Below are 27338 nucleotides of genomic sequence, written 5' to 3' on the forward strand. Positions count from 1 at the left end.
CTCGGGGACCCTTTCCCTGTCACCTCCCCAGGCACTATCACATCACCCTATTTTGTTTTGTTTCCTAGCCCTCTACACTACTTAAAACATTCTTCTCAGTTATTTACTTGTTCATTGTCCATTTTCCCCTGACCAGAATTTAGGCTCCATGGAAGTCTAGAAACTTTGTATGTCATTCATGTTCATCTCCCCAGCGCTTAGGATAGTGCCTGACACGTAGTAGGTACTCCTAAAGATTGTTAAGGAACTAGAGGGTTTTAGGTATAGCTGTCACATACTCTCGAAGGGGAGAAGTAAAATTGTAAAGTATGACAAGAGGTAAAAACAGGACAGGAAGGTTTTGCCCTTCTCTGTGGGAGACTTGCCCAGAAGAACCACCCCAAAAGGGGTTGGCTCTCTAGTTGAGCTAGTAGAAAATACCTATGCTGCACCTTCATTTCACAGCTGATTAAATTTTAAGTCAGGGCTAAGTTTGTACTTGGTAGATACCAATTAGCCATATTTACCTTTTTATAAATAAGCTGTTTGGGGCGCCTGGGTGGCTCAGTCTGTTAAGTGGCCAACTCTTGGTTTCAGTTCAGGGTCCTGGGATCTAGCCCTGTGTCGGGCTCTATGCTTAGCAGGGAGTCTGCTTGAAATTCTCTCTCTCTCCATCTGCACCTCCCCCTACTCGCTTGCTCCCTCTCTCTCAAATAAATAAATCTTAAAAAAAATAAGCTGCTTAACTTAGAATATGGCAAATAAGAGTCCACTTCACAAGGTTTTGTTGCTCACAGTATTCCTGCGAGACAGTCCCTCATTAGCACTCATTGGACATTTGATAGCTTTGTAAACCAAGGCACAGTGAGATTACATGGCTTGTTTGGGATTGATCATAAATAGATGGGGGAGTTCAGAGAGCATTAAGTGTTCCCTCTTTCCTGTTTGTTGTCCCGCTCGTTAGCCGGCAGAATTCATCAGTGTTCTTATTTGTACATGAGTTTGCAAGAGGGCATTTTATCTGTTCCCACAGCATTTTGTAGAAACCTCTTAAAGCACTTATTACTCTTCACTAGAATTACTTGTCCCCGTTTCACTCTCTATCAGTGGCCAACACTGTATTCTGTTTATATTGGTATCCCAAGGACCCAGGCACTCAAGAAATAAATACCGAATGAATGAATGAGAACTTACAAATCTGAGATTTTCTAAAGCATGATAACTGGCTTTGTTTTCCTTTGAGTTTCTAGTTTAATTTTGTCTCCAGTAGTGACTTCTAATTTTGATTTAAATTGACCACAGTTTAGGAGTTAATATGCTCATATCCTGAGAGTAAAGATAGTAAATGGTAGTTATTTGTGTTTTCCATGGATCTACTTATTTTTATGTTGAAATTTTTTTTCTCAAAGAATTTTGGTATGTACCCCTAAAACATAGATTTGAAAATTGTGGCTTATATCTAATGTAACTGCACATACTGAAATACTGTTAGATTCTCTGGAACACTTGAGAAGTAAAACGGTACAATCATGTTTAAATGCTTAGAAAAAAATCTGACTGTAGAATGATTAAGCAGAAAAGCATTTGAGTGATTTTAGGACTTCATGTGACTTCCTGTCTCTGTTGAGGATATTTTGAGCAACTACTGATATTTCACAGGAAGAGGGAAAGCATATTGTCTGTCATAGGAGTCAAGAGTTCGAAGTTTGATGGGAGAAAAAGTATAAAAAACCACCCATCCTAGGAACCTGTAGTCATCCATTTCAAGTAAATTTTGTGGCATGGTATTTTTTCTTCAGGGTAAATGTGTATTTTATTACCTGCAGTTAGAGAAATAGTTGCTTTATCTGCTATTTGTGGTATTTTAAATTTTTTTTAAATTTTATTTTTTATAGTAAACGACATTTATTTTTCATATTCATTTGGGGGAAAGGAGAAAAGTCGGTTTGTCCTACCCAGTGATGGTCTTTCTGAAAGAGTCTCCATTCATTCCATGGAATTGGATAGGTTGCTTGATGTGAGGATTTAGTACTTTTAATTTATAAAGAGAACTTCCTTTGAAGAGAGTGGTCAGGGGGTTCCTGGGTGGCTAAGTTGGTTAAGCATCTGCCTTCGGCTCAGGTCATGATCTCAGGGTCCTGGGATCGAGTCCCGCATCGGGCTCCTTGCTCAGCAGGGAGCCTGCTTCTCCCTCAGCCTGCCGCTCCCCGTGCTCGTGCTCTGTCTCTGTCTCTCAAATAAATAAAATCTTAAAAAGAAGAAGAAGAAGAAGAAGAAGAAGGGAGTGGTCAGAGGGTGTGTCTTTGAGAGCAGCTTCGCCAGTGCACAGCCAGACTTCTTGTCTGAGTGAAGCTTTCCCCACATGGGCCACACAGATAGGGTGTCTCTCCTGTGTGGATTTTGCCAGGTAGGATTCAGTTCCCCCTGGTGTGGAAACTCTTCCTGCACTGTGTACAGGCATGATGTTTCAAGCCTGTATGGACTCTGATGTGAACAATGAAACCTCCTTTCTGACTGAAGGCTTTTCCACGCCGATCACATCTATAGGGCTTTTCACCATTGTGAACTTTTCTATGATAGACAGCAAGGTTACTTTGATTCCTGAAGCTTCTCTGACAAATAACACACTCAAAGGGTTTCTGTCCAGTGTGGAGTTTTTCATGAATGGCCAGACTCCCTCGTTGACTGAAGTTTTTCCCACACTCCTTGCATTGATGTGGCTTCTCTCCTGTGAGTATTCACTGATGTTTAACAAGACTGCCTTTGGCCCTGAAGCTGTTTCCACAGTAGGTACACTCAAAGGGCCTTTGGCCAATGTGGATTCTGTCATGCAAGGTTAGACTGCCTTTTTGCTTGCGGGATTTTCCACATTCCTGACACTCATGGATCCTCTGTCTCCAGGTAAATCTTTCTGTAGTGTCCTAAAATCTGGGGATTTTTGTTCCAGCTTCTCTCTTCTGAAAGAATTCTGGAAATCCTAGCTTGAGGATCCTTTGGCCTCAGAATGGTCATATTTGTGGTTGGCTTCAGTCATCACATTGAAATATGCTATATTCTGGGCATATCTTCCTTGACAGTCCAGCAGGATAGCTCTTGGAAATGAAAACATATCATGCCTGCCTTAGGACCTAATCACCGCCTCTTCTTATGATTCTTCCATGGGCTCTTGTTGAACACCACAGCAGTGTGTACCAGCAGACGGACAAAGGCTGATGCCGAGCCCACAGGAGCGCCGGCCTGTTTGTGGTACTTTTTTTTTTTAAGCTTCTGAATGAAACCTGTGGTTTGCTTGGATTATTTACTGACCACAGCCTGTTAGATGCCTCTTGGAAAAACAATTGTCATGACAGCAGCTTAGATTGACGCCCAAAGAATTCAACAGATTATCCGATGAGATCGCATTATCTTTAATGACCTGTGTTCTGTTCACGTGATGCTGGGTAGCCCACAGCTCGCAGCTCTGAGTGGTGTGGTATGGGAGGGTGGAGAAAACCGTGATCAGCTTATATAGGTGACTGTTCATAGATGCCATGAATACCGGTAAGAGTATTAAACAATCGAGAGGCGCCTGGGTGGCTCAGTCATTAAGCATCTGCTTCAGCTTGGGTCGTGATCCCGGGGTCCTGGGATCGAGCCCCACATTGGGCTCCCTGCTCCGCGGGAAGCCTGCTTCTCCCTCTTCCACTCCCCCTGCTTGTGTTCCCTCTCTCTCTGTGTCTCTTGATGTCAAATAAAAACAAAATCTTTAAAAAAAAAAAAAAAAGTATTGAACAGTTGTATGTGCCAGATCTAGAACTAGTATTCCCGTTAATGTGGGCAAACTGGCTGCTGGCTTACGCTGTCGGACACTGTTCTAAGCAGTTTTACGTGGATTACTTTACTTCATCCTCACAACAGCCCCCAAATGATCACCATTTTACTTATGAGGAAACTGAGCTTTAGAAATTAAGCAACGTGACTAATTAATAGAGCCGGTATTTGAATTTGTCCAACTTTGGAGCCCACTCTGTGTCAGCATATCTCTCTTCCTTTACTTGCTTCTGAGACCTTAAATTCAGCCTCAGCTATGGGTGTTCTTTCTCCTTTAGTCGGTTTATGTGGAAAAGTGGCCTTTTCTATGTAGGTTCCAATGGAGAAAGTCCCCTTTCATTTACCCAGCAAATGTTTGTTGAGTGTCTGCTGTGCTGTTCTGGGCATGGGGGTCACAGTGCCGGACACAACAGGGCTCCTGCCGAGGAGTTTTCTCCGACGCCATCTTGCCTCGGTGACACCTGTCATGACAGCAGGGTGCTTCTGTACTGTCCTGGCGCTGCCTGCCCTATGTCACCCTCATATGCCCTTCCTGCCTGGAGTGCCTTGAACCATCTGCCCTGGTTCCTTAAGTCAGTTTCACAAAAAGTTTCCCTTTTAGAGAAGAAGAACATAGGCTTGAGGTTTTAACATTTTTCCATCTTCAACAAAGGGTTAAAGAAAAAAATGTGTCATCCCAAATTCATAGAAAGCTATATTCATAGAAAATTTAGAAACAGGTGCCTTTAGTATTAAAAAGGAAGACAGGGTGCCTGGGTGGCTCAGTTGTTAAGCATCTGCCCTTCGGCTCGGGTCATGATCCCAGAGTCCTGGGATCGAGCCCCGCATCGGGCTCCCTGCTCAGCGGGAAGCCTGCTTCTCCCTCTCTCACTCCCCCTGTTTGTGTTCCCTCTCTCACTGTCTGTCTCTCTGTCAAATAAATAAAATCTTAAAAAAAAAAAGACAAGACAAAAATAAACTTAGTATTGGTCTTAAGAAACTAGGAAGGAGGGGCACCTGAGTGGCTCAGTTAAGTGTCTGCTCTCGGCTCAGGTCATGATCCCGGAGTCCTGGGATCAAGTTCCACATCAGGCTCCCTGCTCAGCGGGGAGCCTGCTTTCTCCCTCTCCCTCTGTCTCCTGGCTTATGCTCTCTCTCTCTCTCTATATATATATCAATCAAATAAATAAAATCTTTTTTAAAAAAGATTTTATTTATTTGAGAGAGAGAGAGAGAATGAGAGAGAGAACATGAGAGGGGGGAGGGTCAGAGGGAGAAGCAGACCCCCAGCTGAGCAGGGAGCCCGATGCGGGACTCGATCCCGGGACTCCAGGATCATGACCTGAGCCGAAGGCAGTCACTTAACCAACTGAGCCACCCAGGCGCCCCTCAGATCAAAATCTTAAAGAAAAAGAACTGGGAAGGAGGGGTGCCCAGCTGGCTCAGTTGCTCGAGTATGTGACTCTTGATCTTGCGCCTGTGAGTTCAGGCCCCACGTTGTGTCTAGAGCTTACTTAAATAAAAAATTTAAAAAGAAACTAGGAAGGAAAGAAAAATAAACCAAAAGAAAGGAAAAAGGAAATAGGATAAAATGTGAATTCAAGAAAATAGAGAACATCAAAAACGAAAGAAAAAACTAAAAACTGGTTTAGGATCAATAATTTACCTTCCCAAGGTAATCTACAGTTAACACTGTCCCATTGGTCTTGTTTTAGAATTAGCCAAAATGATTTTTAAATGTGTTAAATAAATTAATTAAACCTACTGAAGTGTCTATCAATTGGGACTGATTGAATAAACTGAAATGCATCCATATAGTAGAATGACAGTAATTGTAGATACAAAGAAGGAGGTTTTCCGTGTTCTGCAAGGTGCAACGCAGTGCATATTGAAACACCGGCTTTTGTGTAAAAATAAAAGGGAGGAATAAGAGCAGACAGTAATGTTTGCTTTCATCTGCATGTGGTAGTGCTGGGAGGAAGGATGCATCGCCATCAGTAACAGTGCTTCCCTGCATGGTGGGGGTGGAGCAGGTGGGACAGGAGCTCAGTAAGGGAGACGCCTCCCTTGATGTTTGCTTGCTTGCTTATTTATTTAATTTATTTATTTTAAGAGATTTATTTATTTGAGAGAGAGGGAGCGTGTGTACGTGCACGGGGATGGGAGGGCAAGGGGTGAGGTTTGGAAGGGTGAGGGGTAAGGGGCAGAGGGAGAGGGAGTCTTTTAAGCAGACCCTGGGCTGAACCTGAGCCAGCCATGGGGCTTGGTCTCCAGACCCTGAGATCAGGACCTGAGCCCAAACCAAGAGTCAGACGCTTAACTGACTGCTCCACCCAGACACCCCTCAATGTATATTTGTGTTTAAATTTTTGGAACCATGAGAATGCATTGGCTAGTCAAGAATTAATTTTTTTTAAATGATTTTATTTGAGAGAGAGAACGAGTGGCAGGGAGGGGCAGAGAAAGAGGGAGGGAGAAGCAGACTCCCCGCGGAGCAGGGAGCCCGAGGGACTTGATCCCAGGACCCCAGGATCATGACCTGAGCCGAAGGCAGATGCTTCACCGACTGAGCCACCCAGGCGCCCCTATTCAAGAATTAATTTAAGTTCATCATGTATAAGGAGGTTGTTGTTGGTTTTCTTTTTTTTAATCAATAAGAAAAAGGTGAACATCCCAAATGGAAAGTGTGAGAAGTGTCTATTGTAGTACAGCCCTGCCGTGGAATGCTAGCCCGCCCGGAAACGTGGCAGGGAGAGCGACCCAGAACAGCAGGGGCTGTCTTGGGCGGGTGAGAAGACAGGCAAAACATTTATTTTCTGCTTGTAATGTTCTTAAGTTCCTGCAGTGACTCCTCTTGGTCACGTGGGTGGGGGGTTGGGGGGCAATTTCTAAAGCAGTGAAGAAAAAAGAAGCTTAGAAGCAAGGACAAAAACGAGTCGTCTGAAGAGCAGTAAGGGACACCAGCCTTCGCAGATGGGACACAGATTGTGAAGTGGCCGTAAATGTAATGCCACGGCGGTAGCACAAATACTGAACTTTCAAACCTGTAGAAAGTCTCACACACATCAGTGTGTTCTTATGTGCCCCGGGATACTGTGGCAAAATGAGTATTTGGAATAGAAAAGTGGTGGCGAATAATTCATAAATGTTGGTGGGTAATTTTGGAAATAATGTTTGCATAGTACATCAAACAGTGGCTGGGACAGAGTTACACATTAAAAAAGACAGCTTTGAGGATTTCCTGTGAAATGTGAAGAATAGAGTTTCATGACAGTCTGAGGAAATACTCTCACAATGGAAAGTATCAATAGAGACAAATTATCTTAACGAATTTACATTTTCATGCAACGTACATGTGAGAGGCCAAAAGCAAACGTGTGGATGTGTGAATATCCATCCTTACTATGTGTGTGTTGTCGCTTTCCGTGGATGAAGACGTAAAGGAAGAATGAGAAAACAGAGCAGCTTTTACAATGTAGGGAGTATGGATGAATTTTGTTTTCCTTCAACAGGTGTATGGGTTTTATTTTTGTAGCAGATACTTATTTTGGAGCAGGAGAATCCCTCTGGAGTAATGAAGTATTTTCTAAGGAAGGGACTAATTAATTGGGTGGACAGCCCAATGACTCCGTAGTACATAGGTTTTTCATTACTGGGACATATCAGATCACTCTGGTAATGTGTCACCCTGGTAAACTTCACCAGTCTTCGGAGAAAACTCTTTAAAAGCTGAAGAGAAGGTAAAAGGAAGAAGTTGTCGGGGGAAATGTGGAGTCTTAACTATCTGTTGCAACGGCAAAGGATTAAGCTATGGAATTATGTCCATCTCTTTATTTTTACATTGTCTTTTTCCAGGTTGGTGGCACCAAGGCCGGTGTAGTCCGATTTCTTGGGGAGACAGACTTTGCCAAGGGCGAATGGTGTGGTGTGGAATTGGATGAGCCTCTTGGGAAGAACGATGGGGCAGTTGCTGGAACCAGGTTTGTCTGGAGTTGGAATCTTGTCTCCCTCCTGCATGTAAAGGTGCTCAGGGAGATTTCACCAAGAGCTGCGTTTTTTTTTTTTTTTTTAAGATATATTTATTTATTTGAGAGAGAGAGAGAGAGGTGGAGGGAGAGAAAGTCTTAAGCAGACTCCTCGCTGAGCACAGAGCCCGAGGCGGGGCTCGATCCCACAGCCCTGAAATCAGGACCTGAGTGGAAAGCAGGAGTCAGCACTTAACCGACCGAGCCACCTAGGTGCCCCAAGAGCTGCATTTCTATTTCCTAAGACTCATCTACTGATTCCACCCCCCCCACTAGAATTGGAGCTGTTCTTTTGACTGTCTCTTTTAGTAATACATGTAATGCGTCTGAGTGGATTCTGAACAAGCATTCAATTTATTTTTAAGACTTTTTTTTTTAGAGCAACTTTAGTTTCATAGCAAAATGGAGAGGAAGATACAGAGGGTTCCTGTATGCCCCCGGCCCCCACTATCCCCCAGTATCAGCATCCTGCACCCTGGTGGTACGTTTGTTACTGCTGATGAACCCACATTGACACATCACTGTCTGAACCCCTCTGCTGTAAGTTTGTCAGATAGTAGGAATATTTACTCCCTTTGCACCTTAGGAGCGCTTTAGTAGTAGATGGGTAATTCTGTCTCTGTCTATCATGTTGTTATTCATTAATTATTGAGGTTATCAGCCTACATACATGTGAATGCTGTATGCTGGTTGACCGCCCTGGCTTACTGGTAGAATTCACAGCAAACCAGGCGTGAGTGATGACCAAAAAACGATGCTTTTGTTTGTAGTTGTTATTTCTTGTAATTAATTTTTTGGTCACTGCTTTTATTGTTACTCTCTAAAGGTATTTTCAGTGCCAACCCAAATATGGCTTGTTTGCGCCTGTCCACAAAGTGACCAAGATTGGCTTCCCTTCCACTACGCCAGCCAAAGCCAAGGCCGCTGCCGTGAGACGAGTGATGGCGACCACGCCCGCCAGCCTGAAGCGCAGCCCTTCTGCCTCGTCTCTCAGCTCCATGAGCTCAGTGGCCTCCTCCGTGAGCAGCAAGCCCAGCCGGACAGGATTAGTAAGCCTCCCTGTTCTCACTGCATGCCTCTACCGTCCAGGCACGATAAACGCCCGCTGCTGTTGAACCTGCTTTGCTTTCAGAGCAATTAACTTGCCCTGTACTAAATGTTCCCTGTAGCTTGTGGAGGCCCATTCTAGGTTTCATAAAACAGAGCTTTAGCAAGAAGACAAATTTGGAAATAAGTTTTGAACATCGCTTTCAGATTCTTAAGGCCCTAAGATGTACCAGTTCTTGCTGAGTCTGTAGTAACTACTGTTGAGTCTAACATATGGGATGATTTCTTTTCTTTGAAATTATTTTGGGCACAGGAATGACAGGAAAGTTGGAGGGATCCTTTTCCTCAATGACCTCGGTCTCTCTGACTTCAAACAATTGGAGGAACTAAAGTATTTTGAGAAAAGGCATGTTCTTAGAATTTCAGCAGGATGTTAATAGAGTCTAACCCACTGAAAGCGGTTAGTATGTGGAGTGTCCCTGACTTGGGCCAGAGGACAGAGGGGAACTAGCGGAACGGGAAAGCGTGCTAGGGAAAGCCTTGTCTTGTCTCCTCCCTCCATCTCCTCCTCTCCCTTCCACTTCCTATCTCCCCCTTTTCCCCATTTAGATCAGTAAAAATAGAATCATCAGGATTAAAATAGGCAGTGGCGGCTCATTCTGTTTGTTAATATGGCGTTTTAATAGGGTCAAAACAATGACTTCTTGGCTCATCTCCTGCCAGTAAATTTATTTACTTGAAGTGAGGCAAATATTGTTTAGATTTGTAAGACTGCACTGCACTGGGTCTCTGCGTTATGACGGTAAACTACAGACAGGGGGGAGAATGTTAAGTGGTGTGATCCGGAGTAAGGCTGCTGGCCATTGGTCTCGTTTTGCCTTCTCTTCCGTGGTCCTTGGGTCCTCTGGGAAGGGAAAGGGGAGGAATCTTTCCTTCAAGTGCAGGGTGAGGGGGGAATACTGCTCTGCTAGCCAGCTGGACTTTCTCTTAAGTTCTGGGGAAATAAATACCTGTTTGGACTTTTTCATTTTGCGTATGAAAAGAAAGTCTCCATCTTCAGCAGAAAAGTTACAAATGGACTTTGACAAGAAAAGCTTGATAAGAACAACGACACAGAAGTGAAGCCACTCCTCTTTGGACAAAGTCTCGTTCAGCAAACTCATATGGACATCTAGTCTACTTTGCTAATCCAGGAGCAAGTCCATGGAGGTGTTTTCTCTAGATTAGGAATTCTTTCTTAACTTTTATTATGTTGTAATTATAAGTGTCCATCTCTTTGGAAGATAACTAAACTCTCCCCTGCTTTCCCAATCTCTCCTCTTTTCCGACCAGTTCTGATACATCTTAGCTCACCTCACTCAGTGAAAAAGAGGGACAAAAGAGAAAGGAGTCTCCTTACCTTGTAAAACAGCTTGTTTTTGTAGATGCGGGTGGCTGTAGTTTCTAAACCAAGAATCATCATAAAAGAATATGCCAAAAATACAGAAGGTGTGACTTCCTAGAACATAATCCCATGCATGTATGTGAAAATGTCTAATGATTCTTTAATGCAAAAGGTCCTCTGGGAATATTGACACAGAGGTGCCCAAACTCTGATTGCCTAGCACCTGAGTGCCTGTTATTTTATCATAATAGCCCTGGGCCCAGGAAATAGCTAGCGGTTCTGTTTATTAAGGAACTAGGTCCAAACAACTTAATATTTATGTTCTAGCAATTTAGTAGCTGTTCGAAAAGAATGATACACATTAACTGAGAGAAAAAATATTTTTGGTTCATTCTTAAATAACCACACTTACTATTAGGTTGTGTGTGCGTGTTGGGCACTGCACATCCTTGTCAAACCTTGGAATCTTCCTGAACACTGCCACCCTCATTTCCTGTGACACATTGATTTTTTTGCACAATACTGGCTTTTTGTCATGGCAGCAGCCAAAACCTAGCTTTGGGAAGATGCAACATTATTGAAAGGAATGTAGTACAGTTGCCTCGGACTCAGTTGCCTCAAGCTGGTAGTTCGTATGGTGTCCAGCAGGTGTTGCAGTGTTTCCCTTGAAATGTGAAAATATTCCACAGTGCCCTGTGACTTTGCTGCAGGGCCCCGGGGCATCTCTGCACAGGGAACCTCAGATTTAATGCATTCAAGAAGAAGTGTTAGTATGAGAAAGTATAATTTTAACCATATAATGAAATTGGAAAGTTAGGGCCAGATGGTTAAAAGAGCACCCCTCCCCCCTTATGTTCAAGGAATTTAAGAAATTTCGCTAAATAGAAACAGCAGAGGACAATTTGGGTTTGATTGGATTCCTTTACTCTTAATAGTTGTTAACTTGCCTATTTAAAAAAAAAATTTATTTTAGAGCGGGGGAGGAGGGAGAGGAAGGGCAGAGGGAGAGAGAATGTCAGGCAGACTCCCCGTTGAGCGAGGAGCCTGATGTGGGGCTCCTGATCTTGAGACCATGACCTGAGCTGCAACCAGGAGTCGGATGCTCAACCGACTGAGCCACCCGGGCGTCCCTCAAATTGCCTAACTAGTACTTAATGACAGATGCTCACTCTGCCTCCTGGACGAGGGCTCTGACTGATGGGGGGCATTCGAGGGGCACAGGAGGCTTTGATTGCGGGAGATGAAGTCAGGGCCCACTTGATCCGGATCCAGCGATCAGGTCTCTCTGTCAGTGACCTTGGACAAGTGCATGCCAAGGGATGGGAGGCCTTTGCTGAATTCCCTCCCAATCCCTGGAGCCTCACTTGGAAGAATGCTGTTCAACTTGCCTACGTTACCCATTACCATGATAGGAGGTTATTTTCTCCGTGTTTTTATTTGATGATGAGCCTCAAGAAGGAGGAACTGGTATGGGAAACAGCACAGAGTAGCAGGGGACCCCGGACGGCTTTCTTTCTCTACCCTCCCTCCACCGCCTTTCTGCCCCACGTCTTCCTTCCCCTGCCCTGCCCTGCCCTCCCCTCCTCCTCTTTCTCCCAGTTTCTCTTTCCCTCTTTTTCCTCCCTGCATGTCCTTTTGCTCCCTTTCCCATACACCTGCGCGCACACTCACACCGCGCCTCCCCCCACCCCAGCTTCCGAAGGCAGATAGAATTTCCCTCTTAACCTGATCTTCAGAAATCTCTCTGGTGATTGGGACTCAGGTCTTCGAGTTCTGGATTCCTGGGTGAGATCTCCTGTGCCTTTCATATTTTTTAGGTTTTTATTTAAATTCCGGTTCGTTAATGTGCGGTGTCACATTAGTGTCAGGTGTACAACACAGAGATTGAACACTTCCATGTCACGTGTGCTGCTTAGTGCCCACCACCTCGTTCCCCCACTCCCCCCCACTCCCTCCCCTCTGGTGACCATCAGTGTGGTGTTCTCTCGAGTTAAGAGTCTGTTTCTTGGTTTGTCTCTTTCCTTTACCTCCCTTTGCTCATTTGTTTTGTTTCTTAAATTACACATATGAGTGAAATCATACGGCATTTGTCTTTGACCGACTTATTTCCCTTAGCATAATACACTCTAGTTCCATCCACGTCGTTGCAAATGGCAAAATTTCATTCTTTTTTATCTGTGTCTTTCACTTTGAAAGAAAGATGAAGAAAATCCTGACAAAATCCAACTGTTTAATTGATACAAGGAAGGTTTGTGACTCCAAGGGTGACCTCTTGGTTACTTAATGGTAGTTAGAAGCTTAAAAAGTTGAAAAAAATCTCAACCTCAAGTCTGGGGAGGAAAAGACAGACCAAGACGTCCTAAGAAGGAGATACCTCTTAATGAAACTTGGACGGAAATGGAGTTTAGAGAAACATGTTCAGTGAGTTCTGTGCAATTTTTCTAGACTCCAGCAAGGCCCTGTCACCTGAGCTCAGGGTACCTTTCATTTGAGCCGCTTACTCTCCTTCTAACCATCTTTCTGATTGTTCCATGACTTCTTACATTGATGTGTTGTTTGTGATATTCAGTCGGGAGGCACATGCTGTCTTGTTTCCTTGAGGAGAAGCTTTTCCTAGTAACTGGCAAGCTTGGGAGCTGGGGCCGCACCTTTGCTTTGCTGAGGAGACGCCTGCCTGCATGCCTTGCGCCCTCCTCGCATCCCCGAAAGCATCATGGCCCTTCACGTCTTTAACTTTCCTTTGCAGTTGACTGAAACCTCCTCCCGTTACGCCAGGAAGATCTCCGGCACCACTGCCCTCCAGGAGGCCCTGAAGGAGAAGCAGCAGCACATTGAGCAGCTGCTGGCTGAACGGGATCTAGAGAGGGCGGAGGTGGCCAAGGCCACGAGCCACGTGGGGGAGATAGAGCAGGAGCTAGCTCTGGCCCGGGACGGACGCGACCAGGTGAAGTCTCGTGCTGACCTCGCTTCAGGGATGGTGATGGGTTCCGAGCTGACCCTGTGGAGGTGGCGGTGCTTTCTAAGTTGAGGGAGAAGGCGGAGCAGCTTACCCGGTGCTTGGAGCCGGGGAGCTAGTCTTGGGAGCACTAGAAATGAGCAGAAATGTCTTTGCTGGGCTTGTTTGAAGCTGTGACCTGGGGTACCACTTTGTATTGTTACAAAGATGAAGTTTTGTTCTTCTTGAGTCGACCTTAGTCTTTCGGTCTTTACATCTGGGTCTTTTGGCCCCTGTCAGGGGAGCTTGTTCACTAGGACCTTACCCACGGTGGCAAGTCCTGTTTTGTAGATTATCCTTTGTATGCATTTCAGCTTCAAAAAAAGATGAGCGTTGTTTTAACATTGCCCTCTGTTGCTTTAATGGTGTGGTTTTTCATCATCTAGTTTCCAGGAATGCGGCCGAGAAGTGACCTAATTAAAGATCGTAGAAAGCATTTCAGTGCGAAAAGGTTTTAGGGTCATGCCAACCCACAGTGGTACCACTTAGGTGTAGCTCTTTGGAGGCATCCCTGGGCCTGCGTCTGGGTTAGAGAGAGGCCACTCACTGACACCTTTGCCTTCCCCAGCATGTCCTGGAATTGGAGGCCAAGATGGACCAGCTGCGAACAATGGTGGAGGCTGCTGACAGGGAGAAGGTGGAGCTTCTCAACCAACTTGAAGAGGAGAAAAGGTGACCTCAAACTGTTCCTTGGCGCAAGTGTGGCCTTTTCCTTTTAAATCACCTTAGGAAAACGTTCTCGTTAAGGCGCCAGCCCTTAGCCTGTGTGTTCAGTGGAAATGAAACTCTTTGTACTACATGAAGAGGGTTTGCTTGGATTTGACTTCTTTTTGAGAAGTTTGGAATCATCTAGACATACCCTGCTTCATTTAACAGCTATTTATTGAGCCCCTGCCTGTGCCAAGCATCCTCTTGAGGATGACCTCAGGGTCGTGAGATTAATTCAAACCCTGCTTCCATCTGGAACCATTTTTGGTGAGAGGACATTGTGGGTCCAAATTATCTAGTATTTGTGAAACACTTTCCATGTATCTAGTAAAACTGCACCTTTGTATCACTCACCAGTGATACCAGGTCGCTGTCCTTGAGAAACTCAGTACCTTACTAGGAAAACAAAACTTCCATGTGAAGCAGTTAGAGCATCATCTAGATCAGGATGGAGTCGAGTGCTAAATTGTGTGAGACAGAAAGCAAGTTTGGTTCTTACAGGTTTCTTGAGGCTGTGAACCAACACGATCTCTGAAAAAGGTGTCTGCATGGAAACCATTGGAACATTCCTGGGTAGTGGGACGTTTGTCCTCCCTTGCATTTGATGCCTTCTTCTGTCCTTTCTGATGGCAGCAACTTAATGGTCTCTGAGTTCAGGATGGTCAGGGCTGCGCTGCTGTGGTAAGGGGTATAGCAGAGATAGAATACATTCTCTTACCAAGGAAATGATTTTCTCACTAGAAAGAGAAACACTGTACATAGGAAATTCTCTTTGCATCTTAAAAATGGGTACAAATAAATGAGAGATAGCAACAGGCCTTTTCTAGGCCCTCCTGAATGCCAAGGCACCAGCACCATTTGCTTCGGCTCTTAAGCCAGCTCTTGGTCTGCTGACTGCTGGGCAGGAGAAATGTCCTCCCAGCCCTTCAGTGAGCTTGAGGGGTGTAAATTATTTATGATTATTTTTCTGATTTCACAGAGTAGAATTTTTCTTAACTCCCAGACATGCTAGTGAGTTTGACAGTTTTGGTTTTTGCAGACAGGTTATGAACTTTGTCCCCTTTTCTTCCTTACACTCAAACTTGTGAAGATTTATAACATGGATGTTACCTGGATTTTGTAAATCTTCAGGATATCCTGTTTCATTGACTTGGTGACAGCATTGATTGAAACCCACACCCAAATCAGAGATTTTTAAAATGTGAAAAAAAAAAAAAAGTAACTCAAGTTGTTCATAACCTTATTCTCCCAGGCTTAGAACAGGTACTGGTATTTTCCTGGGGCTTTCTGCATGGGTAGCCCTCTAGTCTCACCCTAACATATCTGATGTAGGGTGGTATAAAGAGAGATTCGTTTTCTGTGCTGCTTTCCCCTATGTTCTGTAATTGGAAGATAGAAATTACAGACTTGAAGTCTCAGAACCTATTTCTGTGGTAACTAGACCTTTTCCCTTTAGGCTGGTCCTGTCTCCATTAGATTCATTCTGTTGGTTGTGACCAAGGGAAACTAGGTGGTTTTTCTCAACTCTTACCTCACGCCTCTTGGAATCAGTACCTGGCTAAAACATTGAAGTTTCCTAAATAGAATAGAGCTCTTGCTCTGTTTTCTAAGCCAGATGCCTAAAAATGCATTTCTTTATTTTCCTCCACCATCACCTGTTACATTCATCAGGGCATTGATTATAGATCCTTTTTTTCGGTAAGGCAGATGTGTTCCTTGGTTACTTAAGTGCTCTGTTTTGATTTTGTTCCACAGGAAGGTGGAGGACCTTCAGTTCCGGGTTGAGGAAGAATCCATCACAAAAGGCGATCTTGAGGTAAAACTCATCCAACGCTCTACAGCTTTTATGGATACTAGTATTCACAAATATGGATGAGATCACTGGCCAGAACAAGCAGCAGAGAGAATGGAGGGAGCCCCAGGCTTGGGTTGGGCGGGGCTGTGGGCGTGGCTACGGCCCAGGTGCCCAAGTGGGTCTTTGGACCTGGGACTCTGCTGTCCCGACTCCAGTGTCCCAGTCACATTTTTACTACTCTTTTCTTGCACTTCAAAATTCAAGACCTTGAATTGGAGTTAATCAAGTCATAAATCTGGCAGTGTGTCCAGGTGAGACTCCAGATGTTCCTCTGATGATCAGAAATGGCATTGTAAGGAACATTTTTAACTTCATCAAAGTAGTCCCCAAAAAAGTTTTGTGCTTTATCTCAGCTTTGCTTTTCAGTTGAGCAGGATCGATTTTTTATAACCTTGTAAAAGGAATAAATACTTGTTCTAGTAATTGATTTTTTAAAGTGATTACCTGAAGAAAAAACAAGAGCGATTTCTTATTTCAGCTTCTTTAATTTCTGTGGCGTATTTTATATTCACAGAGATTTCTGTAAGCATCAAGTTTCTCATCTTTTAACAATTATTCATATTAGTTTTTTAATTCGATGCCAGATTTACATGATTTTGATGATTTTTAAACCACTGCTAGATATATGACAAATACGAATTATGAAATTATTCAAATTTTGCAAATTTTTGGTACTTTAATCTGTAATATTTTAGTAAAACTTGCACTTGTCTGTGCAGTTCCCAGAATATACATTTTTGCTGCTGTTACAAGTTCAGAGCCTATTGGCAGCCCACACCATGATTCCATTCCAGGGGCCCTTCCACATAGGAACTCTGATTCCTTTGGAAATTGTCTTTATTATTGACAAGGAGGAAGGAAGACATTCTCCGAGTTCTAGTTTTATAAGGCCCGGAATTTAGTGGATTATTCATAATTCGGTAGTTACTCTCTCTGCTCATTTCATATACGGTCACATCCCTTTAGTTGACTTTCGTGTTGTTCTCATCCATTTAAAAACACCCCGAAGTCTCATTAGAAGTTTCATATCCTCATCTGATTCATGTGAGACACAGCTGAGGGTGTGCTGGGGAGGGGCAAGTGAGATCTTCCCATCAGCACCAGGCCGGCATAGGCTCTGGTAAACTCACTTGAAATTCATCAGAGTTGTTTTGAAACCCTCAACACATAATCAGAACTTTAGTGGAATCTCTCCTTTTGTTGTTCTTTAATTTTTTTATTTTTTTACTGATAGCAAAAGAGCCAGATTTCTGAAGATCCTGAGAATGTAAGAGGGCACTTAACTGTGTGGAGATTTCCCTTGTTAACACAGATTGATGACAGATTAAAATGCTTATTGATATACTCAAATACTAACTGCATCATCTGACCTGAGACATTGACCTTAATATTTCTGTGCATGTGGCTTTCAGAGCAGTTAAATTTGTATCCTGAAGAAATTGTATGTAATGACTAAGCTATGTAAATCCATTTAATGCATAAGCAAATGTTTGCTTTATAAAGAGTTTCGCCAGAAAGAAAAAAAAAAGGATTTTGTTTAGGGGCCTGGCCCTTCTTCACTTAACTCATAATGTGTTTTCATTTTAATAGAATCATTCTAAAAGAGAGGATAGCTAACTGAAACCTAAAACACATAAGATGAAGGAATTAGAGAAATTCTGCGGAAGTTTACCCAAGTGGTCTAATTTTGTTCCCGTGAGAGAGAGGGGCCTTCTGAGGGCCAGACTGCCTTTTTGTGAGCTCCCCCTGCTGGCCAGTGCCTGCCGGTGCAGGTGACAAGAAGCTCAAGCGTCCACGTGTTGTGACTACAGGATTTTCCCTTTTGAGTTGGTGAAACTAGAAACGGGCATTGTTCAGTGAAGACGCCATGTGCTTTAAATTTATTATTATCGAAGTGAGATTTTTCTAGTAGCCGTGCTACCAGCATTGTAGGTGTTTCTTTCCCCTCCTCCCTCTGATGAAGATCACACACCCAACTCAGATCTCACCTAAAGAGCCTCCGAAGCAGGACTTCCTGTGGCACCCGGCCGGCTGTGAGGCCAGCTGAAAGAACCTCACAACTTTTGGCTTTGTTTTACCACCGTAAGAGAGTAAAACTAAAACAAAGGTTTTCCTTCCTACCACCTCCTGGCAGCCGAAATAGCTTAAGGCCGAACTTTTAAAAAGCCTCCGTTCTGAAGGTTTCCTTTTTGTGACGCTACTTCAGTGATCTGGGTCTCTTCTCTCCTCCCAAAACAGGCTCCCGCTGCATCCGGTGTCAGTCTGCATGGGGCCTCCCTCCTGCCTTTCTTGTGCGCTTCTCGCAGAGCCTTTGCTTTCCCTCTCAGTCCCTGTTGCAGGACTTCCCTCTTGGGATGCTCTGTCTTATTGTGAGAAAGGAGTCCTTTTAGAAGGAGGGTTGTCCTGTCCAGTGTAACGTTTTTACCACACACCGAGGCATGGAAGCTGATCGCTCAGCCAGCTGTCGCGTCCCAGATGGTTTGTATGCGTACCGGCCCCAAGGAGGTATTGCAGTCATCTGGGAGATCACGGAATAGGAAGAAGATCACATTCGTGGATGTTTCCTTTTTATCTGGAAGGAGTGACCTTTCACCCAGAGGACACTGAACTCAGTGTCAGGAGGTGAAGAAAGGTTCTGTTGCCTTTTGCTTTTTACTCTAAGTTTTGGATTTCAGTTCTTGAGGCTGTGACCCCAATTATGTAGATCTGGGTTAGATTCTTTTCTTCTAAAAGCAGGTAAATTGAACAACTTCTTTCTAAGGCACATCTGGACCAAGGGGACTGTCCAGACAGTTAGGTTTTGAATTTTATTTCATTATTTCTGTTGAGTGTATAGAGCTGAAGCAGATGAAGAAATTAAAAAAAAAAAAAAATTTTTTTTTTTGTTCACCTTTCAAATATTCCACAATGGTTTATACCTGGTTCACAAGCACACCAAGCACTTTTATGTGTTGAAATCCCTAGAGGACCATCGGAGTCAGTAAAAGATGTTTATAACGTAACATGATCCACCCTCTACTTAAGTTCTGCACACCTTCTGTTACTTTATTTAGAGTTTGTTGTCATTTTTGCGTTGCCCATAATTGTCCAGACACAGATCTGACCAGTTAGAACCACAAAATATTTAAATTAATGTAAGTGACTAGAAGCTGCCGGGAGCAGTGCTGTCCCTAGGTTTTGTCACTTGGGTCTGCAGATAACCTCTTGGGTGGGGGAGGTGGGTGGGGGGAAAGAGGTATGTTCAAACTGGTATGTAGATTATTTCCCATTGGTTAAGACTGTGCTGTTACAAAGAGATTGCCTTCTGGGTTCTCCGTCACATTACATCTAAGTTAAATGATGATGGGGAGTCTCTGAAGGTTTGAGACAGTTAGGATCTTCCCAGCTCTTTTTGCATGGAGTTCAAACTCAGGCCTTTGTGCTGAGTCACCCATTTCTCACTCCTGAGCTGATAATGACGTCATCCTAAGATGGAGAAGATGAGCCCTTTACCAGCTCCCAACTTCTCTCCTGATCTGAGTCTCAGAGATGGAGGCGGTCAAACGGAATTATTACTTTGTTTTCCTCCTGTAAGTGTGACTCCATCCTTTTTTTCCTTGGTGACACATAGTTTTTGGAAAACCCACTGTTGGAAGGAAACTAGGGGACTGGGAAACGTTGCTAAGAATGCCAGACCCTTTTCACTCATCTCAGCAAAGGCCGCTGGTGTGATTTTCTCAGCTCTAGTGTCTGGATTCCCTTCATTAGGCTTAACGCTTCATGCTTGTTCACATCAAATTGTACGCCAAAGCGCTGGGATCTGCCCTAGGGACCTACTGAACACTTGTAAGACTTATGAGCTTGTGTTTGCCATATTTAGAGGATAGCAGTGGTCATTTTGAGGGTCAATTTACTTGTTAAAGTCACCGAGTCAGTTACATACACAGTAATGTCAAATAGCTGTTGTGGGGAGGGGGAAAATGATAGTTTAGAGGAATATTAACGATTCTAATTTGTGCTGATCAACCTCACTTATCAATATAACTTATATTTGGCTGCACGCATCTGACACTGCTCATCCTGCCTCATGTGTTTCCACTTTTGTCTTTCTGAGTAGACTAGCTTGCGTCCCCTGCCCACCTCATCCTTTCATCCGATAGTGTTCATCCGCACCCCCAGCCTCCCCATCTCAGCCCATCCTCTGCCCTTTGCCATTTCCCTTTGCGTTCATCCTCTGGCGGAAGGTACTGGTGGCTCAGCCTGCATGCCGCTCTCTCTCCTCTTGTGCTGGCATGTCATGGTGGCACTGTTGTGTTCTCTTCCTCTTCCTTTTTACTAACAGACGCAGACCAAACTGGAGCATGCCCGCATTAAGGAGCTTGAACAGAGCCTGCTCTTTGAAAAGACCAAAGCTGACAAACTCCAGAGGGAGTTAGAAGACACTAGGGTAATGGTTTTCACTGTTTAAATGAAGCAGACCCGTGTTTGGGAATGGTGACGCCTCGGGGGACGTGCCGTGCAGTTGGCCTGAGCCTTGACCCAGTGGTTCTACCTGAGTTTGGTCTTGGTGCCGTTCAGGTGCTCATGAGTGTCGACGGATGGCTAGGTGCAGGTGTTTCATATGCAGTCTTGTCCAAGGTAAAGACTCATCATTCCTTTGGTTAACTCAACCAAAATCAAGATCAGAAACTCTACACTGTAGGTGGACTGCATGGACACCCACAGCCACAGCTGAGGCTCTTGGTGTTAATTCCTCGAAACACGTTTCTCCAGTCCGCCGTGGGCAGCTGGTTGTCCTCTGGTTCCCGTCTTCCCAGGGGCAGGGTTTTCTGAAGAATTTTTTTTATTGTTGTTTGACTTCACCTCTCTTTTCCTGCCTTCTTCCCTGACCTGTTGGGGAAATCGAAACACTGGCTCTTTTGAATGAGAGTTGAGGACTTTCATCCCAGTGACCCTTTTTTCTTGATACCTGATCTGTCTTTGCATTTCCCTCCTTTCTGTCACCAGTAGCTGAAAGCCTCGGCGGTCAGGAGGGAAAAGTGTGCTGAGAATAGAAGGGCTTCCTGCAACCCCAGCTCGCTGTCCTTGGCCCTCGGAGCCAATGCGTAGGCCACGTGTTCACTTACTTATGTATTAAAGCACCTGGGTAGTGCTTACTTGGTGCCCGGCACTGTTCTGACCACCGCACCAGTATCACCTTCTTTGACCTCACCTCAACCCCGAGGCAGGTGGTGGCATTGCCCCATTTTACAGATGAGGATGCTAAGGGATGGAGAGGTTAAATAATTTGCCCAAGGTTACACATCTAATAGTAATAGTGGAGCCAGGATTTGTATCTAGAACATTTGGCCCCAGAGTCTGTGCTCTTGACCCCCACAGGATGGAGTCTGTCTGTTACAGAGGTAGTTCTGTGCTGAAAAATTTAATAAATAATCTGAGTCATTAACATACAAGAGGACATGTGTGTATATATACACCTTTTAAATCACAAATTTGACTGTCAGTGGCTAAATTGCCCAGATCCTTAACTATAAAATTTTAAAAATTACTGTCTCTGATCAAATTTGGTATCCTGATTTTTTTCTTTTGAATTATTAGTATTTGTAGAAATTTCTTTTATTGAGAAATCATTGACTGATCTAAAAATCTAGAAAATTGGGTAATTTTTCTTCTCTAAATCATAAGCTTTTATTTTTTAAGAGGAGAGAAAATGTTCTCAGTTGGCCTCAAAAGTAAAGGTATCTCCTGTGTATTTGGTGGAAAAAATCCTGGTAGTTTGGTGATGTTTCTTTGTTACCTGTGAGCCAAAGACTTGATCTGGGAAATATAAGGGACTGATGATAAGATTGGACTCCTTTAGTGGAAATGGCTATTGAAGCAAGGAAATATATCTCCTTTTTTTTTTTTTTTAAACCTCAACTCCTCTTATGTACGTTTGTCAGCAAACAACTTGGATGGATGCCCCCCCCCCCCCCCGCCCCATGGTTAAGGAGGCATCATTTACAGCTGGTTTATCCAACTACTCCAGATTCAAGCTGTTTTCTTTCTATAAGAAGTCATGCCTTTTGTTTGATCCTCACTCTTGCTTGGGCCAAGTGTGAAACCAGCCAATGAGCCACTTGAGTTTCCTATTACCTACCTTTTAGGAAGTGCTTTAGAATTCCCCTGAGCCAGTACGTCCAGTTTACGAGCAGGGTGTTTGCTGCCGCGTGGAGAAAGTCGCAAGAATAAGAAATGATACCTGACTTTTACGGCCTCACCCTGGTGGGAGAGGCAGACACATAGCTTTGCTCCAGGGCAGACTTTGGGAAGTAAAACAAAAAACGGAAGAGCTATGGAAATGCTACAGTGTAATCATGCTGTTCTTTTTTCCACCTGTTTTTTACTTGACATTGACTAATAAAGAACTCTTGTCCTATTGGATTTATGTTCCAGACCTTGTAGCATTGGGGTTCATTAATGTTTTATACCTTACTTTGTGGCAACAAACTCTTGGACACCCCACCCCCTGCCCCAGAAAAAAGTACATAAGCATCTTTAACCTGGAGCATCTCTAACACTGAAGCGCACCAATTACAGTCGGCTCTGAAATAGTTTAATGACTTCCTCCTGCAGTTTCAGAGACCCGATTGCTTTCTTTTCCTAGCCTTTTGTGGACATGGTAGTGTTCGTCCATATCACAGCCTGTAGGTGGACAGAGGGAGCGAAGGAAACACATCCATCACTTTCTGTCCCAGTAAAGGCAGTGAGGGAGAGGAGCCTTCAACCTGGAGGAGTTTTGATCCTTGAAATTTGTTTTTAAATTATTCACATTCCCTTTTCTTTCCCAGGTTAGTCCAGTAAATCACTTTTATGCCTGAAGCGACCGATCCCCACATATTTTGTGTCCTACACTGACTGGCTAACAGGTATCAGAGGGAAATCATTTCTTAAGAATAAAAGGAGACCGGTTAAGAAAGTGTTTTTCCTAGTCCTGGGGTGTTTAAAAAAAGCAGATTCCTGGGTGCTCTCACAGAGCTCAAATAGAATCAAAACATCCAGTGGGAGTAAGTGGGAACCTGCCTTTTAGACTTACATCCCAGGAGATTGATCTGCATAATAAAGTCTGAGAACCACTGGGTTAGGGGAACAAGATAATGTACGTTAAAATGCCAATAGAATTATAAAATCTAAAAGGCGGGACTCTCTAAAGATTCATATATATAACTGCAGGTAAGTAATTGTTCTTATTTTGTCTTTCTAACAAAAGGTTAGTAAATTATTTTTTCATTATCCAGCTAAAGCTTTTATTCTACAGCTGATTCATTGAAACGTTTGATAGGTAATTTCACACCTTTTATACCAGTGATAGGCCACAGAAGTATAATACCAACCACATATATATAATTGAAAATTCTCTGCCACCCACATTAACATACTTTTTTAGTAGATTAAAAAAAGGTAAAATTAATAATATATTTGATTTAAGCCAGTTTATCCAGAGTAATATCATTTCATCATGTAATCAGTATAAAAACTAACAAGATATTTTATGTTCTTTTTTCCCCCTAAGTCTTCAAAATCTGTCTATGTTACCCTTACAGCATCTGTCACATTTCTGGTGCTCTGTAGCCATGTGTACTATAATACCAGGTAGCACAGTTCTTTAAAATCACCTGCATTAGATAAGTGAGCATTTACACATGCCGGGTAAAGCAGAGGAGGGAAAAACCAAGTAAAATGAGGAGGCTTCTGTCTTCCCTCAAGCCTCCCCTCAGCTGGACATACCTGAGAACTTTGAAAGCTGTTCTTTCTGTTAACTTACTATCAGTTGATGGGCACTTCTCTAAGTTTCTTTAGAGGAGAAAGAAATAATTCTGGAATAAGTTAAATTCCATCTCAGTTTTCGATTCCTGGAGCATCTCAGGATGGTGGAAGTTTGCCAAAGATGATGACTTTGGAGTTCTCAGAATTGGGCTTCCTCCATGATGGCAGTTAGAGGTGGGTGAGCCTGCAGGCGTTCGCAGTAGCTCGACGGCTGCCTGAGGTGGGGGAGTTATTAAAGATCTTCAAGGTTAAAGAAAATCGTCAGTGATTGTTTATTTACCTGATTTGTTTTTCTTTGGACTGCGGTTACTAGGTGGCTACAGTGTCGGAAAAGTCCCGTATAATGGAACTAGAAAAAGACCTAGCATTGAGAGCACAGGAGGTAGCTGAACTGCGGAGGAGGCTAGAGTCCCATAAACCTGCTGGGGATGTTGACATGTCACTCTCCTTTTTGCAAGAGATAAGCTCTTTGCAAGAAAAATTAGAAGCCGCCCATACTGACCACCAGAGAGAAATCGCTTCTCTGAAGGAGCAGTTTGGAGCCCGCGAAGAAACACATCAGAAGGAGATAAAGGCTCTTCAGGCTGCCACAGAGAAGCTTTCCAAAGAGAACGAGTCATTGAAAAGCAAGCTTGATCATGCCAACAAGGAGAACTCCGATGTGATAGCCCTGTGGAAGTCCAAGCTGGAGACGGCCATCGCATCCCACCAGCAGGCAATGGAGGAGCTGAAAGTGTCCTTCAGCAAGGGGGTCGGGACGGAGACGGCAGAGTTTGCCGAGTTAAAAACACAGATAGAGAAGATGAGACTAGATTACCAGCACGAAATAGAAACTCTGCAGAACAAACAAGACTCTGAAAGGTCTGCTCATGCTAAAGAGATAGAAGCCCTCAGAGGTAAGCTGATGGCGGTCATTACAGAAAAGGAGAGCAGCCTGGAAGCTGTCAAGGCGAAACTGGACAAAGTGGAAGACCAGCATCTAGTAGAAATGGAGGACACCTTAAACAAACTGCAGGAAGCTGAAATAAAGGTAAAGGAGCTAGAGATACTACAAGCCAAATGCAGTGAGCAAACCAAGGTTATTGATAATTTTACATCGCAGCTCAAGGCTACTGAAGAAAAGCTCTTGGATCTCGATGCACTTCAGAAAGCCAGTTCCGAAGGTAAATCGGAAATCGAGAAACTTAGACAGCAGCTTGAGGCAGCTGAGAAACAGATTAAAAATTTAGAGATTGAAAAGAATACTGAAAGTGGCAAGGTTTGTATTGGCGTCTTCCATCCTTTTATTTTGTCAGTCTCACTTTGCGTTGTGTGTCACTTCTGAGTGGAGCTCATTCATCTTCCAAATTCCCGATTTACTTACAGCAGATTGCCTGGTGCTAGTAGATTTCCCGGTTGCGTACAGTGTCCTCTGAGTATCTTGAGCATGGTTTCATTTGAGGAGATTAGAGAAAATAATAGCCCGACTAGGTTAATTTATTTTGGTTTCCCAGTATCTGGGTACTTTATGACCTTGTCTCTCGGGACATGCTCTGTGATCTGTTTAAGCTTGGTTCTAGTCTGTAATTTCTTTTTAAAGATTTATTTATTTGAGAGAGAGAGAGTATGAGAGCGCATGCACAGGAGAGAGGGCAGAGGGAGAGGGAGAGAATCTCAAGCAGCCTCCCCGCTGAGCTCCATCCCACAACCCCGAGATCATGACCTGAGCCGAAATCAAGACTTGGATGCTCAACCGACTGAGCTACCCACGTGCCCCTGTAATCTCTTTTAAAATCGAGAACTCAGCTAAGATGATAGTATTAAGGTAAACGAAGGAACAGACAAGAAAGAAGCTTAATGATTACCTCCTCCTCCTTTTCCATTTACACCATTGTCCCATCCGTACGCTTGTATACAAACACTGTGGACGCTGAGTACCACGTGACTGTTGTAAATTAACACGCGGTGATAAATAATACAGTGGAATAAGGTTAAGAGCCTGGAGCCCTTTGCATCGCTGCTTCTGTCCCATTGGAGAGCTTGTCCTGTGCTGCAGTGAGGACGGGTTCTATTCCCTGCCTTTTTGAGGAAAGACGGGCAAGTATGCTTTTGGTCAAGGCATAGGAAATTGCATGAAACATTTGCCAGCTACATCCCTTTCTAATTAGCCTTGTCAAATGTCATCTTCATCTTTAAGGACTGTTTGAGGAATGAATGGTCCCAGTCCTCCTGCCACTAATGGGGGTGCTGGTGCTGATGCGGAATGTTCTGAGGTTTTTCTGGGAGAAGCTGCTTTGGCAAAGTATTGTAAGGTTAGATGGGGGAAGTGTGAGGACAGACTGAAAAATCGCTAAGTAACCTTAGTTGAAGATGACAAGCTAATTACAGGAAGTTTTTCTCAGTCTCCTCACTTGGATCCGAAATAACAGCCAAATCACAAAAATTAATTAGTAGAGAATATGTAGCTAAAAAAAGTTCGTCAACTTTTTTTTTTTTACATCAAGATTTAATGAAAACCAATTTCTGATTACTGTTCAGTGCATTTTAAAATTTATTATTTTTTTTAAATGTTGAACTACTTTAAGCACATGCAAATATAGAGGAAATAACACAGGCCACATGGCTCCATTCTTCCCGCTTGATGGCCTTTAAAGTCCAGAAAATGAAGTTGCTTAACTTACCCATTTAGAAAGTAAGCATCTGCCCTTTCTGCTTTAGATCATGCTGATATTCCAGATTTTGGTATAGAAAAATACTCTTTTTGACTATTTTAAATAGTCATTAGATCGTACTATCTAGGACTGATTGTGGACAGCCATTGGCTTCTTAGAATTAACAAAAAACAAACAAAAAAGACAGTTTTGTTTTGTCTTTTTTACCCATGCCTTTATTCCTTTCAGTTTTATTTGGTGGTTTTTGTTTCTCATATGTTTTTTTGTTTGTTTTATTTTTTGTTTCTCATTCATTCTTTTTTGTTTCCTTGTGTTGGTTTGCTTCTGCACCGTGTAACTCTGTACGGTAGGCTAGTAGCATTACCAGGGAGCTGCAGGGGAAAGAGCTAACACTCAATAGCCTTCAGGAAAACTTGAGTGAAGTCAGTCAAGTGAAAGAGGCTTTGGAAAAAGAACTTCAGATTTTGGTAAGTACCTCTTGGGAATTGGACTCTCAGGGTTTCTGGCCATTTGAATGGTTCCTGGTTTAAAAACAAAAATCTCCATAAAGAAAGAAGCATTGCACCTCTTTCCCTTTCTCTTTCAAAGTATTGATTTAAGTTGAGTGTATCAGTCATTGGCTGATAAATACCTTGAAGGGAATGGGATCAAACCCAAACCAGCAATAAAGGTAGGTATTACCTTTTCCTTTTCTAAAACTATCCTTTGCCTGGTAAATGCACTGCTTTGGAATATGATTGGTTAGTTTTGCTAAACACAGGGACCTTCCCAGTTACACACCCAGCACATTGGGGCTTCATTTGTAATGAGGGTGAGGCTGTGCCTTCTGCCTCCTTGTGACAGCAAGCTGGGGAGAGCTGTGTGGGGCCATCAGCACCCCGATCGGCACCCCGTTAGTACGGCACAGCGCTGTCTAACCCAGCGAAGTCCGGGATCGTTTCTTCCAGCTTGGTTTATTCCATCTCAGCAAAATACATTTCTTTTCACATACAGCCTCTTGCCTTAATCGCAAGTCGTAAGACATTTTTTCCTTACCTTTTCTCAACTCTTCTCCCTTCTTCCTGCATCAGAAACGGAACTTAGTCAAGGCTGACAACCATAAGCACACGGCACGGGGAAG

At 43.5% G+C, this 27338-nt stretch overlaps 1 protein-coding gene across 17 annotated transcripts in view; it reads left to right on the forward strand.

Moving 5' to 3' along the window:
- The window catches only part of CLIP1 (CAP-Gly domain containing linker protein 1), a 118434-nt gene that overhangs the window by 46040 nt on the left and 45056 nt on the right, over positions 1-27338 (forward strand). For 6 of the 17 annotated variants that reach the window (XM_027577351.1, XM_027577360.1, XM_027577361.1 and 3 more), the window contains exons 4-12: positions 7624-7748; positions 8620-8842; positions 12971-13168; positions 13788-13891; positions 15683-15743; positions 17017-17049; positions 20104-20208; positions 23881-24825; positions 26569-26685. In XM_027577351.1, coding sequence (XP_027433152.1) covers positions 7624-7748; positions 8620-8842; positions 12971-13168; positions 13788-13891; positions 15683-15743; positions 17017-17049; positions 20104-20208; positions 23881-24825; positions 26569-26685 — 1911 coding nt within the window. The remainder of the gene's footprint in view (positions 1-7623; positions 7749-8619; positions 8843-12970; positions 13169-13787; positions 13892-15682; positions 15744-17016; positions 17050-20103; positions 20209-23880; positions 24826-26568; positions 26686-27338) is intronic. The other 11 variants (XM_027577354.1, XM_027577362.1, XM_027577363.1 and 8 more) reach the window with 7 other exon arrangements.

The sequence above is a fragment of the Zalophus californianus genome, chromosome 14 (genome assembly GCF_009762305.2).
Source record: "Zalophus californianus isolate mZalCal1 chromosome 14, mZalCal1.pri.v2, whole genome shotgun sequence".
NCBI classification, from domain to species: Eukaryota; Metazoa; Chordata; class Mammalia; order Carnivora; family Otariidae; genus Zalophus; species Zalophus californianus.